We start from the raw sequence: 15,043 nt of genomic DNA, 5'->3' as shown, positions 1-15,043 counted from the left end.
AGTGCTGCTTATACAGGCACTCAACATGCAGCGTGGCACCAAGAAAGCACCAAGCTTCAGACTTCTTGAATAAATCAAGGAGTTCTTGTATCAGGATATGAACACAAATGCAAGAGAAAAAGAATACCTTGTTATGGGCAAATGAGCAGGGGCAGATTTACAAAAATCTATTTTAATCTATTTATTCTCTAGGCAGCTCAGGCATTTGCATGTGTGATCTTAGGCAAGCTGCTATATTTGGCTTCACCCTTCCTGCCTAAAAACTGAAAGAGAAATACTCTCCTCTTCACAGAGAGTATGAATGTGGGGAAGGCACTTGGTACGACCAGGGTGGGAGCTCTGCAAACAACCGGAACAAAGTCTGCGACTGATACAATTTCCCTGTAATCTCAAAGTCAGCTCTGAGGTCTACAATAAAAGGACATGAAGGAAATTAGGTGAGGTGGGACAGCTTCAGAATTCCACTGGGAAGATGAAGGAACATTTTATATTGAAATATTCAGAATTTCCTTGTGCTGATATTAATGATGAAGGTGTTTGGAGATGAATGCTCTATATACTGGGGAGGCCACCTGATCTAAATAGGACCCAGTCCCAAACAATGCAGACTTCTAAGGTCCTAAATGGGTATTTTGTAAACATGTTGATTAGTAACTGAAAGAAATCTTTACTTTAAAAAATGAAAACAAGAAGGGAAAGGCAATATTGACAGAAAGATCATAAATCATGGAAACTCTATTATGAATCAAAACAATAGATGCAACATAAACAACTGCATCTTTTATAAACAGAAATTAGATTGTTCTGTTTTACTCACTGGAAAGGCTAATATGTCTAAAATAAATTTCCCTGAATCTCTCATTAATGCTTTATGGTCAGTGTCAACCAGCTCTTACAAAAAACGAAATGTGGATGATTTATATCCCAGAAGAGTCACTAACCCCAAACCACATTTTCCTGATGGATCTGACATTAATAATTACAACCACTTCCCTGACTATATTTTCTCACAGCAGAAGAAGCAAAGTGCAGGTGATTCATACATCAGTGATTTCTTGCTCTTGTTCACTTTCTTTCTCTCCTTATTAGCAGGCTAATACTGACTTGCATGAGTCACCAATTATCACCTTAAGCACCAGTCAGGAACTAAATTATCACAGTGATCCCTCCTCAAAGCAGGCATCACATCATGTTTGCTGGGGCCCAAATACCTCAGACTTGAAACAGGAAATGACTCTGTCCTCCCCATTTCATGGTATGAAGAACTAGAGTTTCTGGGATGGAGGAACTTGTCCAGCTCAAAAACTCTTTGGGTTTGCACTAATCTATCTTTTACAGCAACAGATAAGCTACCGTTTATCAATCTATGTGTCACATAGAGGCAAGACAGAGTTGATTGCCCTTCCTCACTGACAATGGGAAAAACAGGATGACCAGGTCATGGTTATACTTCCACGACTGATCACATGCGGGGGAGAAGATCAGCTCCTGCTTTAGTCTTTGCATGGTGTGTATTGTTACCGGCAACCCTCTCATTCTGGAGCTCTGGCACATGAAGAAACAAAACTCAATTGAACAGCATTTACAGAGCTGCCTCTTGATTCTCACTATCATCACAAAAACCTGATTATTTACAGGGAGTTGTTACAGCCTACTATTAATCCTCTGGATTATGAACAAATAAATTCTGCACCAGCTCTTGCCTAACTTTTCTTGAGTTTTTCCCTGTTGTAAAAACAATCAGTTCAATGGTGAAACCTCTGACCGATAGCACAGTGAAAGCATGCCATCATACATGAAATTAATGAACAAGGTTCTTTCTAATCATCTCTAAATACATCCTGAAGGGAATGTTTCTTTTTAATATCCTTTTTAATATTCTGTCCCTGTTTTTAGCAGGCAAATCAAAACCTGGCACCTTCCCCATGTCTGACATTGTCCTGCAGTGTTATTTCTGCTGAATCATGTGGCAAAAGCTATGCTAATCTCAACTCTTTCCATCCTGTCCTGCTTGAAACCAACCTTTCACTAACTCCTTTGTGCCTAATTACACAGTCAGGGTGGAGGTGGCTTCTCAAATGATGGATGGAAGTACCAATGAGAAGCAACGGAAAAATTCGGAATGACGTGTATCTTCAGATCATGGTTTCTCTTTTGTGGATAATCAAAAAAGATTTAAAATACTAATGCTGTTTTGGACTTCATAACCTTTACTCATTCAAAACCCATGCAAATAATCACATATTAATAAAATGGCATTTTCTGCACAAAATTTTAATTGAATACATCATCCTTCCCTTTCTTTCTCTATTGATGCATGCTCATCTTTCTAACCTTTTCTATGAGTTTTTTGAAAAGTAAAGCAACAGAGTTTAAATGTCATTTCTCCAAAGGTACATGGTCAGTACTTGGAAATGGCTATGCACTTAATTAGTCATAGAATACATAAAATCAGATGACTTAGGTAACAAGCACAGCAAATGGTAAAAAACACACTTCATTTGAATTCCCACAAAATGCCACCATCATCCCTTCATAAACAGTTTCTCTCAAGCAAAGGTGAGCTCACAAATTAAACCCTTTTTTTAGTTCAAATCTTACAAATGCTGTATTACAGTCAGTTCCTCTAAATGGCTCTGGTCTGAATAAGACAAGCCTCTGTCCCATTCAGATCATAGCAAATGAGGGGATTTGAACATAAGACTCTTTGCCTGAGGCTATTTCACTACGCCACTTGGATTTTTACACTTCACGGGACACTGGCATTCTTACTACTAAAAACATTGAAACAAGACATTTCCAATAATCTTCTAATCCCACCTCAGAAAACAGAAAGCTCACAGGTGTTTTCTAACCTTACTTCCTATGAAAGTACAATTAAAACCTGCAGTACAAATGCCTTAAGTATAAAAACAACAACAAAAATCCACATTCTCATTATATGAAGAACATTCTCATTATATGAAGAATGAGGTTAATGAGGTATTACCTTGGCAGGTCCTTTCATCTGTGAGCAGTTTATAGCCTTTCTGGCAGCTGCACTCAAAGCTGCCAACGGTGTTTCGGCAGAAATGGTCACAACCACCATTGTTTACCAAACACTCATCAATATCTGCAAAGAATGAACAGCAAAGATTTAGTTCATGACAGCAAAACTTTAGTCTGTGACAGCAGTTCAGTCATTCAGGGCAGGAACAGAGGAATATACTCAGATCCCCAAGGAGGCTGCTATCCCTGTCAGGAACCAGGCTGGTCAGATGTGTCCCTTCCCAGACCTATCTCACAAGGCTTACAAGGAGAGCTATGGGCTGAGCTGTTCAGGAGATAGAGGTGTTTCTCTCAGAACTGGAACCAACAGATGACCCAAGGTGAGGTACTTTGGTGTTAGGGAACATTCAGGAAAGCTTCTCTGTGGATGGAGTGCTCTGCCTGACAGCAGACTTCAACCTGTGAAGGATGTGAATCATTTTACCTTGTACAGAAACTATCAAAACATAAGAAAACACAAAAAATTGAAGTAATACCAAACACGAAGTAAAAGATACTTGAGTTCTGAAGAAGTACTTCTATCATCCTTACATAAACAAATGCAAGGATATGTTTTTTCAGAATGAGCATTATATGCTATTTCGCTCATTATTCAGTGACACTGTCAGTCAATGACAGTGACAGTGTCACCCATTATCTTGTATCAAACTTTATTACTTGGTGTAGCAGAAAAGGAACTGTCAGTGCATGTGAAATGTTGTTTCTTCAGTTATTCTGAAGACAGAGCACCCATTGCCTTTATTTGAAAGCCATATAAATATATGTGTGTATATATATGTATATATGTATGTATGAAGAACAGGATCAATGGCTCTTCAAATATTGATTACAGAGTGGACTGATGAACTTGGTAGGAATCCTGTTCTAAATTTCATACTAATGGTTCTGCTTCCTGCTCATTCTAACTTCTCCTAAAGGTGTTGAAGAGCTGGAATGACCAATTCCTTTTCCAATCATAAAAGGTTGTGAAATAAGTATTTAACAGGCCACAAAACCACATTTGAAATACAGGGTATCTTTTCATCCTCCCCCAGTTATAAAATCATGGATCTATGTTTATTTGAAAAAGGAAAAACAAAAAGTACTTTTATTATTTTTCAGAAGAACAGTGCCAAATCAGCTCTTTTCATGAATGCGTACAGTGAAAAAGTAATGTGACATTGAGCCTCGGCTGACATGTCTGGAATTGAAAACAAGATCTTTCACGGAACTGAATGGAGAGTGATGTTTCCTTTTGAAAATCTTCTTGCTATAAGATCTTTGAAACTGAGGTAACAGCTGCCCATTTAAAGAGCAAATCTTGCAAAATGCAAATCTCTAGATGCCAAAAGGTCTAATATATGAAGATGGAAATTTATCAAAACCTGCAAGATAATGGTGAATGGAGGGCATGCTTTAAAAATTACTTGAATTTAGGAGGATTCTTAATGAAAGTAATTCATTAATTTTTGCAAAAATATGATTACAACACGGGAAAGTGGCATGGAACTTATATTTCTTCATGTAAAACATAAACAGCAGCAAGAGGAGTGAGGTGGTAAATCTAAAAATTTCAACAGCTGAGAGGCAAATTCAGCCATCATTCCTAAAGAGCACTTTGTTGCACACATACTGACAGAAATATGTCAGGGCTCAAATAAGCAAGAACAATGTATATTGTTATAAAGGTTTTCTTATGAGTTGCACTTATGGCAAGGAGATGGGAAATTTGTTCTCAGACCCTCTGAACTATTCCTGCTGCTTACTTTTGTGTCTGGTTCTGCAGAGGAGTGGCTTTTGCATTCAATCCAATTAAAATAAGGGTAAATTGTAGGCAGCAGCTGTGGAACGTCCTGAGTGCTTTGTGCGAAGTTAGCTCAAATCTTTGTGTCTCGGGTAACAAAGTTCTCAAAGTGCCCCAAAATCAGGTATTTGTTTGTTGTCTGTGGTACTCCAGTTCTGGCATTTGGCTGGCCAACAGCAGATAACCGTGAGCTCCCAACCTGACAGATCTGGTGAAGAACACCCTGAAGGTCACTCTATGTAACACCATGGGACTGGAGGCAGCAACCCTTTTGGTTTCAGCTGTGATCATCTGCATAGGTCAAGACTGGCAGTGAAAAGGCAAGAATTTTTGGCCCAATTCCTGCAGCCTGGCATTTCCTTTTGTAGAAGTGACTCCTCCCAGCTCCCTAATGTGCAAGTGGGACTGTGGTGTGGATGTTAGGATGGATTGCCATGAAAGGTCCCATCCTTTTGCACAGCACTAACTACAGTTTAGCTTGCCCTGACAAAACTGTGGGACCTAACTACAGTTTAGCTTGCCCTGACAAAACTGTGGGACAAATGGAATTCTGAATTAAAATTACTAACACATTGTGCATCGTAAACACACAGAACAGTCATCCATCATGAAGAAAGTATATTTTACCCGTGATAAGAACAACATGACCTTTGGGCTACTCTGCTGCCTGAGACTGCTTGAAGTGGAAATTACTTGCAGCCTGTCAAACATCATTCTGGAGTTACAATTGATGTTTTAAATGATGGCCCCTAGATTTCACATGTTAAATTCCAAATTCCAATCTCTTTTCTGTGTCTCTCATGACCATAAGGGTCAGAAATGAAAACCTGCTGGCATCAGACTATAGATTTTAGGCTGTTAATAACTGTAATTCCACTGACAACGCAGGATATTAGCTTTACACCAGCAATTCTTTAGAATAATTCTGAACCAGGATCTGGGTTAAACCTGTGAGAGTCCATAGGAAAAGAAAGTATTTATTCATTTCTTCTAACTGGAAAACATGACATGACCTTTTGAAACAGGGACCACGAAGACAGAATAGAGGTCAAAACTGTTAGCTGCGAAAACATTCTAAATAACATAAACAGTGCCAATGTCTCTGCTTTCACTGTATTTCTTTTCATGGCCATAGTGAGACTGACAAGGCATGTAAAAATTATTTCACTTTGTGGAGAGCAGCATATTGCTGCATTTCACTTGGAAGAGAGCAGTATCCAACTGTATGTATGTCTAACTGGTTCAGAGAAATTGCAAAAAGTCTGTATCCCCGCTATTTTTCTTTCCTTGGCTATAAATAATTTGTGTTATGAGCCATGTGAAAATAAATTATTCCACTGTGTAAAAAGGTTAAGGACCCATTTATCTTTAAACTCACTGGTATCCAACTTCGGGTTGAGCACTGAAGTGCCTCTTTGAACTTCACAGAGGTAAGCATGTCTGCCTCTCATGTAGGGCAAAAATACACAGTGGAAACCCATTGTGATGTCTCTACCAGCTTTGACATTATTTAGTCAAGTATTTCCCTACAATTATTGGGACTGTCTGAGGAGCAGTCATAAACCTGCTGTCTTCAAACAGTTCTCAAATGGCTCCTTAAAAGGCAGGTTGCAGAAAAATAGCTCCAACATCCCACAGGCTCTGCTTCCCTTTATCCTCAGAAATGCAAAAGGATGTAAAGAACTGTATTTCCTCCACAGGGGTTGTACGTAAAATGCCCTGATGATACCGTATGAGTCATTTCAGACTGGGAGGTTGGATGGGCTTTCAGTGTATTGGGAATAAAATCCCAAGGGATTTCTCCCAGTGCAGTAAGTCAATATTGTCAAATGATCCCTTGCTCATACAGCTGATGATCTGCTACAAAATACCAAAATGCAGATATGAAAATACAGACCTGTGAGAAACCACAGAGCATTGAAAATTATGGTCAAAACTGTCAGGTGAAGGTATGGTGTAACAAGCAACTCAGCACTCAAGCCTCCTGTTAGCTCTGAAAATGGTTCATTCAATTCCCAAGCAATTAAATACAAACAAAAGCAAAGATAAGATTTGCAACAAGGAAGCTAACACCTTCTTTAAAGTTGTAATATTTGAAGGAAAAAACCCCAATTGGAAATATTTGTCTGGAGATGGAGCTCAGTAAGACCACCACAAAAAGCTGTGCATCCATGTGAACCCAGAAACAAACCCTGGGTTTGTAAATCTAATGTAATATCTCATATCATATCATATCATATCATATCATATCATATCATATCATATCACAATTATGATACTGTATAATAATAGATTATCCTATTTTTTCCAAGGATCTCAAAATGTGAGGGAGGCAGTGGAATCATCTTTAAATAAATTTTTCAGTTTTAAATAAAAGTATAGAAACTCAGTTTTGTGCTAAGTTGCATAGCTACAGTTTTACTCGGCTAAGCAGGCAGATTGTTATTTTTCTTTTCATGATCTTGTGAAGATTGATGGGAATGCATGCTCCTGTTCCACTTGCAGCTTTTTTAAGCTCTGCTCAGTGCAATTCATGTTTGGATGGAGCTGGCTCTGATCAGGGTCCATGTATGCACTTGTCTGTGCACATATAAACCCACAGAGATTTGCCTTGCTGCATACAAGCCAGGGAACAAATTAAAAAGTATGGATTTTAGGTACCTTAGAACTTAACGTTTCACATAAGCTACTTAAAGGCAACTGAAAGGGTAATAAACATGCAATCTGCACTTAGGTGTTGAACAATGATGGAGATGGAGATTTCCAAAGCCTCATCACAGGCGGAAGTGAGTATCCTCCTTTCAATGGCTGGACAAATATTTGAACTGATTGTGTCTGTCTAATCCTTTGCAGATTTAAAATGCTACCTAGCTCCAGGAAAATAATATACTCCCAGATCAACCTAAAATAATTTCTGAAACTTCATAACATTCTTGTTTTTAATAATGAAAGCCAGGGTGTTGAAATTAGTAATGCTTTTACCAGTATACAGTGGACATCAATATAATCATATTTTCTGAAAGGATGGCTGTTTGCTAGTTCTTTTTATTCCCTGATTTCCTAATTTTCCCCTGCTTTTCTTCCCTTGCTCTTTCTCATGGTTTTACAAATCACCACCGTCTCCTAAAAATTTGAACTAGTGTTGCCTTGTTGACACAGGTATTAGTTCCCTGATGTGCACAGACCAAAAAGTACTTTATAAAGCAGCGACAAAACTTTTTAACTCCATGCTGGAGGTGGGGAAAGAGAGGAATAGAAAAAATAACTAACTCATCCACACTTGAATCCAAGCTCAGTGTACAACTCAGCAGGTTACCCTGGGGTGCCAATCAGCACAGGCTTGCACATAACACCTTGTACTGCACGCTGTTCTATGTTTCAAATATTACAGACCCACCAATGCTCACACGTAATTATTTTGATATTTGCCTGACACTTCTCAACAAAACTTGTAAACTCAGGATTAACACAATCAGAAGCTACCAGGCTCTACTTGCCTGGTACTAAATGTAGCATTGCATAGCATCTTAAATAATGCATACCAGGAATATCTCAGTAAGGTTGAAAGATAATTTCCTATCCCCAGATTCACTGCATCAGTGCCACTATTAGAAAATCTAAATCAAAGCAGAACACAGGCTCTGCTGTTCCATCCAGAAATATCAAGCCAGCTGTTGTGTGGTTTGTTTCCAGGGAGCTGTAAGTTTCAGTAGCTGTAGTTCCAGTTTTACAATGGATTTATCCAACATTTAGGAAAGGCGTAACACTTTCCTGCTTTACTTCATTTGTAAAATTGGGGATTGGTAATTATCACTTGGTATTTTCAGGATCAATACTTTAAAATGCACTATTATGGAATAAGGTGTTATGAATCCAAGTCATTTGCTGTCAAAATTTTTAAGTCAAATCACAGTTGTTTTAAATTTCTGGTCTGGGCTTCAGAATGGTTTGATCCAGCAGCAGGTTCCATGCTGGCAGTGCTTCTGCAGGACAGTTAGGGCCGTGTTAACTTTAAGAGGCACAATTGCTGTTCCACCACTCCACCTGAAACTTCACAGTTCATTGCCTCTTGCATATTTCAGGGAGGAATAATTCTACTTATGCAGTACCTTCTAACTGAGGATTTCAAAGGCCAGCATCTTATTATCTTCATTTGATAATAATGAAGATTATTGTTATTATGAGGCAGGTAGGATAGTGTGCAACTTGCCTGCATCAGATAGCTGCAAAATGAAATAAAGCACATATTATAGCACCCCTAATTTGAGTTCTATGCTTCAACAATATCCTCACTTTCCCTCCCACACTGCTAATTAACTGTAAAGAATGATAGTCATTACTGAACTGAAGTTCCACTAAGTAGCAAATGAAGATTCTCTGTTTAATTAGCTTTATAGCCAGGTTGTGGGACAAGGCATTTTCCTAATTAACAGGATTAAATCTAGACAGGAATGAATGTAATTAAAATTTAATCTCCCTCATCCTGAAAACAGGCTGCCCACAAAAGAGAGAGCTTTGTGTAAATGCTCTTAGAGCATGGAAAGGTTGAGGCAGGTTTCAACACATTTCCCTCATGTCACTTTCTCAATTTTCACCTGTTATCTTCGCAATTTCACGAAGAAACCTGTCTTCCAACACAGATGGTAATCTGTCACATATGGATTTAGGTGTCAGCTATTCTCCTCCCGGACATATCCACTCTGACATTATCCACCAACCAATCAATAAAAGAGTCTGCTAGGCTGCCAAGAGATCAATCACCTTGTAAAACAAACATTATGTCCTATTATTATCTTATTATAGTTAATTAGATTTATAAAACACAAAAACCTTTGCAGGTGAAAAACTCTGAAATGCTGTCATAATAGGTTAGGCCCAGATTTCCCATCTGTAAAAGGGAAGGGATTTACTAAATCTAATATGAAAAGAGAGGATTTTCATTTAAAATTTTTGCTGAACACTGAATTCTTTTCTAACCTTAAAAACGTGTTAGTGCGATGCTACGAACCCAAACAGTGCAAACTGTCTGAGGCTGTGACACCAGAATGTTAAGGGGACTGCAGACATAAAGATACAGACTGATAGTCTTTTTGATGTTTAGGCTGAGCTAAATGCTAAAACTATCCCTCCCCACCACCACCCCTCACCAGAAGCAAAGATAAACCTCACAGGAATCCCGGGAAATAAAACTAGTTTTCCTCCTGGAACATTTTATCAATCAAAATGCTTTTTGTCAATCAAAATGCTTTTTCTAAAACACTGGAGAGGGAGAAATGAGCGTGCTGTTCAGTCTCGCATGTGTACTTGGGGACACTAAAGAATGTTTCTCTTTTTTTACAGAGCATGTGGAAAGTACAGGACATCAAATTCTAGGAAACTAGACTGTACCTGTGGCTGTGTGAGTGAGTACAGGCAGATATGAAGTCTGTGGGTAAAACAGCGGGAGAAAACTGTTCAAATACACTGGGCTGACTGCTTACCTACCTTAATTATTCACACAGCCACTACCACCAGAATAATTCCATGTGCAGTGTAATTATTCACACAGTCGCTACCACCAGAATAAGTCTATTTGTAATGTTTATGCAGCAGGAGCTGAGGCAGAAGAACTAAATGGGTTTCTGCAGGTTAATAACAAGAATAAAAGAGTTAATTCGGTGTTTCTTAAGGAGCAAATTAGACAGAACTGTGGGGCTGACATCCCTAGGAATTTTCTCTGTGCTAGGTGTCACTAAAAAACAAGGCCTGGCTCTTAGTGTATTCAATTTTCCTGTATAGTCTGAATGAAGAGCAAAGGGGCGAGTTAACTGTGCTACTGGACCAAGATACAAGAATCCCTAGATTTAGTACATGAACTCAATTTACATTTACTCATGGTTGTTTTAATTTACCCCCTTGGAATTATTAACTGCTCAGGAAAGTTCTGTGCTTAATTTCAAGAATCTCAGTTTGTTTCTAGAAAAATGTTTGTTTAATTAGATAAAATTGGTATTAAGGGCAGTTAAAGGTATTGATGTTCTCTCTAAAATCCCAGTGAAATTGTACTAGTTTTCTGGGATGAAGCTACTCTTGAAAGGGAAAAAATTAGCCTCTGATAATTTAAATACCTTTTAATGAATCAAGGAAATTTGGATGCTGACCAAAAATTACCCTCCGTAAGTTTTTGAAGACACTACTTCAACCAGCCAGGGATCTACTCTGTACCAGGGAAGACAGACCCACCACCGAGAGCAGGATCTAGTCATAGCAAAAAAACCCAAAACAAACAAACAAAGAAACAAACAAACAAACCCCAAAAAACCCCAAAAAACAACTGTATTTTATGATGAAAAAGGCAATGATAAAAGAATGAAAAAAATGCTGTAAGTTTTGAAGGTTGGCAGTTATGATTACGTGAGTAGTCAACTCCCAAGTAACAGCACAGCACACTTTTCCATAATATACTGTGGTCGTTGATCCTCAGGGGGCTTTATACTGTTGAATAAATGCAAGGTCTTTTCAACAACTGAAATGCAAAATATGACCCTCTGAAGCATTAATTTAAAGGATTTGGCATTTTCAAAGGGGAGGTTCATGAAGACAAATAACAACTGCAAGTTTCTAGGGAACAGGGATATTTCCTAGTTGTGAAAAAAACCCTAATTTAGTACACATGAATTTATTTTGTGGGGATAGATGGAACCCTTGGGAGGGAATGAAATGGAATGAGTTACATGGCAGCTGACCCAAGTCAGCAATTTTTTAATGGAAGATAATTTGTTGTATTATATTTGTCTGTCGTGAACAAGTCTACGGCAGTCAAATGAATTGTATCTCTTTAAGCAAAAAAAACCAAAACCAAAAACAAACAAGGCCCAACTGAAAACCTAAAAGACAATTCCCTTAAAAATAGGGAAAGGGGCAGTGACAGTTTCACAAGTTGTGGATTAGATAAACTTGCAGCAGTAGTTAGAAGGATTCTGCTCTTCCCACTCTTTTTTTTTTCCATTCCATTTTCTTCTTTCTGAAAAAGTTCGACTTTGTTGTTATCTAAAACTTGCATTTTCTTCAATTTTTTTTCTTTAATAATAAAATAATGGGTTTATAATTAGGTTTTCCATCACTGTAGTCTGAAACTTCAACTCTTTTGGAAAGACTAAATCACTTACGTCTCTAAATCAAAGTCACACATGTATTCCTCAGTGAGTGTCCAATTGCTCATTTTTCTGATCCCCACACTAGGCTTCTGACCACTGTCACCTGAGTTTCCAAGCACCAAGAGTTTCCATCTTTTCCTCCCTCAAGTCCCACTCATTCACTCACTTTCTGCTGATAACCAGCAGCATTTTCCCTCTCCAAAATTCTTCCATTATTTATGGTTTCATCATGAACTCTTCAGAGCCTTCTCCTTAGTCAGATACTCTTAGCGTCTCTCTTATTAGACACCAACAACAGCCAACTCCCTGTTTGCTCCAAAAAAGTGGGGAAGAAAAATTAGAAACCTAGTTTTGAGTCACTTTGCAGTCTTAGCAAGTCTTGAAACAGCTGTTTCCAGGACAGCAGTGCTGGCCCAGATGGTTCTGGTTCTCTCACTGGACATGACACAGAGCTTTCTACTGAGATGCTACAGCTGCCTGCTGGATGCTGCTCTGTTTTCCACACATTGGATTGATCTTATATGTGCTTTGTCTTGAGACTAAGCTAACATTGATGGAATAGCATAAAATGACTGCAGCCTCAGCAAAAAGACCTTAAATTTTCTTTCTTTAATTCACATTTAGGTAGCTTTTTGAAAATGCTTTTGTAGCTACCTGGCAACTTGTGCTCTCAACCAAATCTTACCCACCTCTTCTAAAACAAATATCTCTTCTCATAAGCTGAACTTGATTATTACTCTCCCATTGGTTACTCAGTTTTCCTTCTTTCAGTCCTGATCTTTATGATTGTTTATTTTGGACACCGATGGTTTCGCATCTTGCTTAGACTCATATCAAACAAAAAATAACCCCAAAACTGCCTCTGTATTTTAATATTCCCTTTTGGCTTTAGTATTTCATTTATCACTGCTAGCAAATAAGTTCCCGTTCTGTTTTCTTCTTTCACCAACTACAAGTCTACCTGTTATCTCTGCAGCATACATGTGGTCGATTCACATGCCAAAAACTTCCCTGTGGAGGTATTTAGTGGGTCCAACTATAAGAGTCTTCTTGGTGCTTCCCCAAAGTGTGTGTTCTGAAAATCCTGCCAGTACTCAAGCCCTGACCAGGACCACTGTTTTAAAGATAAAATTCCCAATTTTCATCTCATTTCATGTTGTTTTTATTGCTTTTATTTTGGTTGGGCAGACACATCTATTGTTTCACATCTTGAAATCATCCACTGGCTGCCTTTGGTTACTCACTTGTCACAAATGCCTCTATTTTTAAATCATATGGTTTTGTCAGAAAAAGAGGAGTACTGGGAAGGGGAAGAGACAAGGTGATCTAGCTGCTGCACCATTTTTCAAAAAAATTTGATGGTTTCTGTAAATCAGTTGAGCAGTTTGGGATTCACACAAATCTGCTTTTACCAAGAAGGCCCCCTGCTTGCTTCCTGAAAATGGCATGTGGTCTCAAAACCCTTTAACTGTGTAGAAGTACTGGATAATGGTCAGAACTGATGTGTCAGGTGGTAATTTTAAGAAAGTTTGGCTATTTTAATGGAATACTTAATTGCACATTTAATCTGTGTACCATACATATATAGAAAAGGATTATTTTAAATTAATGCTTTTGTTCCTCCTAAAAGCACCGATTTAATTACTGAAGAACCCACATTTTCACTACTATCATTCTTGACATCAGTCTCATGAATGAACTTAGGTGCCAACTTCTCATGCAAGGCAAAGATGGCCCTCTGTTCATGCAAAGACATAAGATGTTTTTGTATTTATTTTTTCCTTCTTTTTAGGATAAAAGACAGACCTCAGCCACAAGATTTATATTTGCCTCATGATCAACATGGAGATGGCAAACGTATTTTTTGTTTTGATACATGGCTATAGTGGCTTGTGATTACACCTGATCTATTTTCTGATAGCTCTTTGCTTTCAGGTTCAGAGAGGCAAACTCAAATAGTGCTTATTTTTGAACATGCACTTATTTCTAGTGGCAAACACTGGAAGGGTACGTTGCTGTATCTTGAAAGCAGAACTGTGTAAAGAATCTGATAGAAGTAGAGTTGCTTATAATGAATTATGAAAACTAGATCTTGATTTGATTATTGGGAAGTTTATTCTTGGCTTATATTGATGAGAAGTAGGGAGAAAGCCATCTGGGGGTGAAGAATGGCTCAAAATGAACCATTTAAGTAAACACTTCAGGGTTGCTTAGAGACAACACATACTTTAATAGCTAACTTCTAAAGCTCTACCACCTGACTTCAGACAGCTTGTGGACTGGCTTTGACAAAATCATTTGATAAAATCATTTGGCTCTGGCTTGCCACTGAAAAAATCAAGGCACTCTGATTCCTCTGGAGTAGGATGTTTGTCAGAGGGAGGAACACTGAAAAAAACCAGAGAGGGACTGAGAATTTGTCCTGCACTGACTTCCACATCTGAATTGACAACACAGGCCTCTTTGCACCGCTATTTTACCGCCTTTTCTTATATTTTGTTTCTATTTTTGAGCTCAAGGAGAGGCCCTTGTATTCCTTGTTAGACTCTGAGGGGAAGTGGAAAGGCTAATCCAGTTCAGAGATATTGTCAAAGCAAGTAAAGTGGATTGGGATTACACTTTTGATTGGGATTAAGCTTTTTCAATGTACTTAGGAGCATGTTATTGCAGTAAGATATGAGTTCAGAGGGTGTCCCATGTTATTTCCCAATGCACATCTCTTTAAGCTTGTATAAATAGGAGGTAGCTGAGTCATATGATGCAAAACCTCTAATCCCATCAGGAATTACCAAAGACTGATGTGTTTATTTTCCCTTGGGGAAATAAATTCACCTATTCTTCTGACTTTATTGTAGAACACAGTTCACTGAGGGATTCCTGAGAGAAGTAAAAGGTGTGATGTGCAAAATCAAATCTGATGCCCCCTGAGGGCTGATGCATAAGAGAGAGGATGGAGATTCTACTTGGGTATCCACGGTGGGGACAACAGTGGCCTTGGCGATCAAATGAAGAATCACAGAAGGTGGAGTCTACACAAAGGCCTGAGGATGACAACCTCTGTTTTAAAAATGAAACT

The 15,043-nt window shown here is 38.4% G+C and overlaps 1 protein-coding gene across 1 annotated transcript in view; it reads right to left on the bottom strand.

Annotated features, from left to right (window-relative positions):
• The window catches only part of LOC131592319 (signal peptide, CUB and EGF-like domain-containing protein 1), a 199,591-nt gene that overhangs the window by 40,095 nt on the left and 144,453 nt on the right, over window positions 1-15,043 (bottom strand). The window contains exon 9 of the mRNA XM_058863740.1: window positions 2,990-3,112. Within this exon, the coding sequence (XP_058719723.1) occupies window positions 2,990-3,112 (123 nt within the window). The remainder of the gene's footprint in view (window positions 1-2,989; window positions 3,113-15,043) is intronic.

Source organism: Poecile atricapillus, chromosome W (genome assembly GCF_030490865.1).
Source record: "Poecile atricapillus isolate bPoeAtr1 chromosome W, bPoeAtr1.hap1, whole genome shotgun sequence".
Classification (NCBI taxonomy): Eukaryota; Metazoa; Chordata; class Aves; order Passeriformes; family Paridae; genus Poecile; species Poecile atricapillus.
Note: the sequence above shows the minus strand (reverse complement) of the source record. Positions and strands in the feature narration are given on the sequence as shown.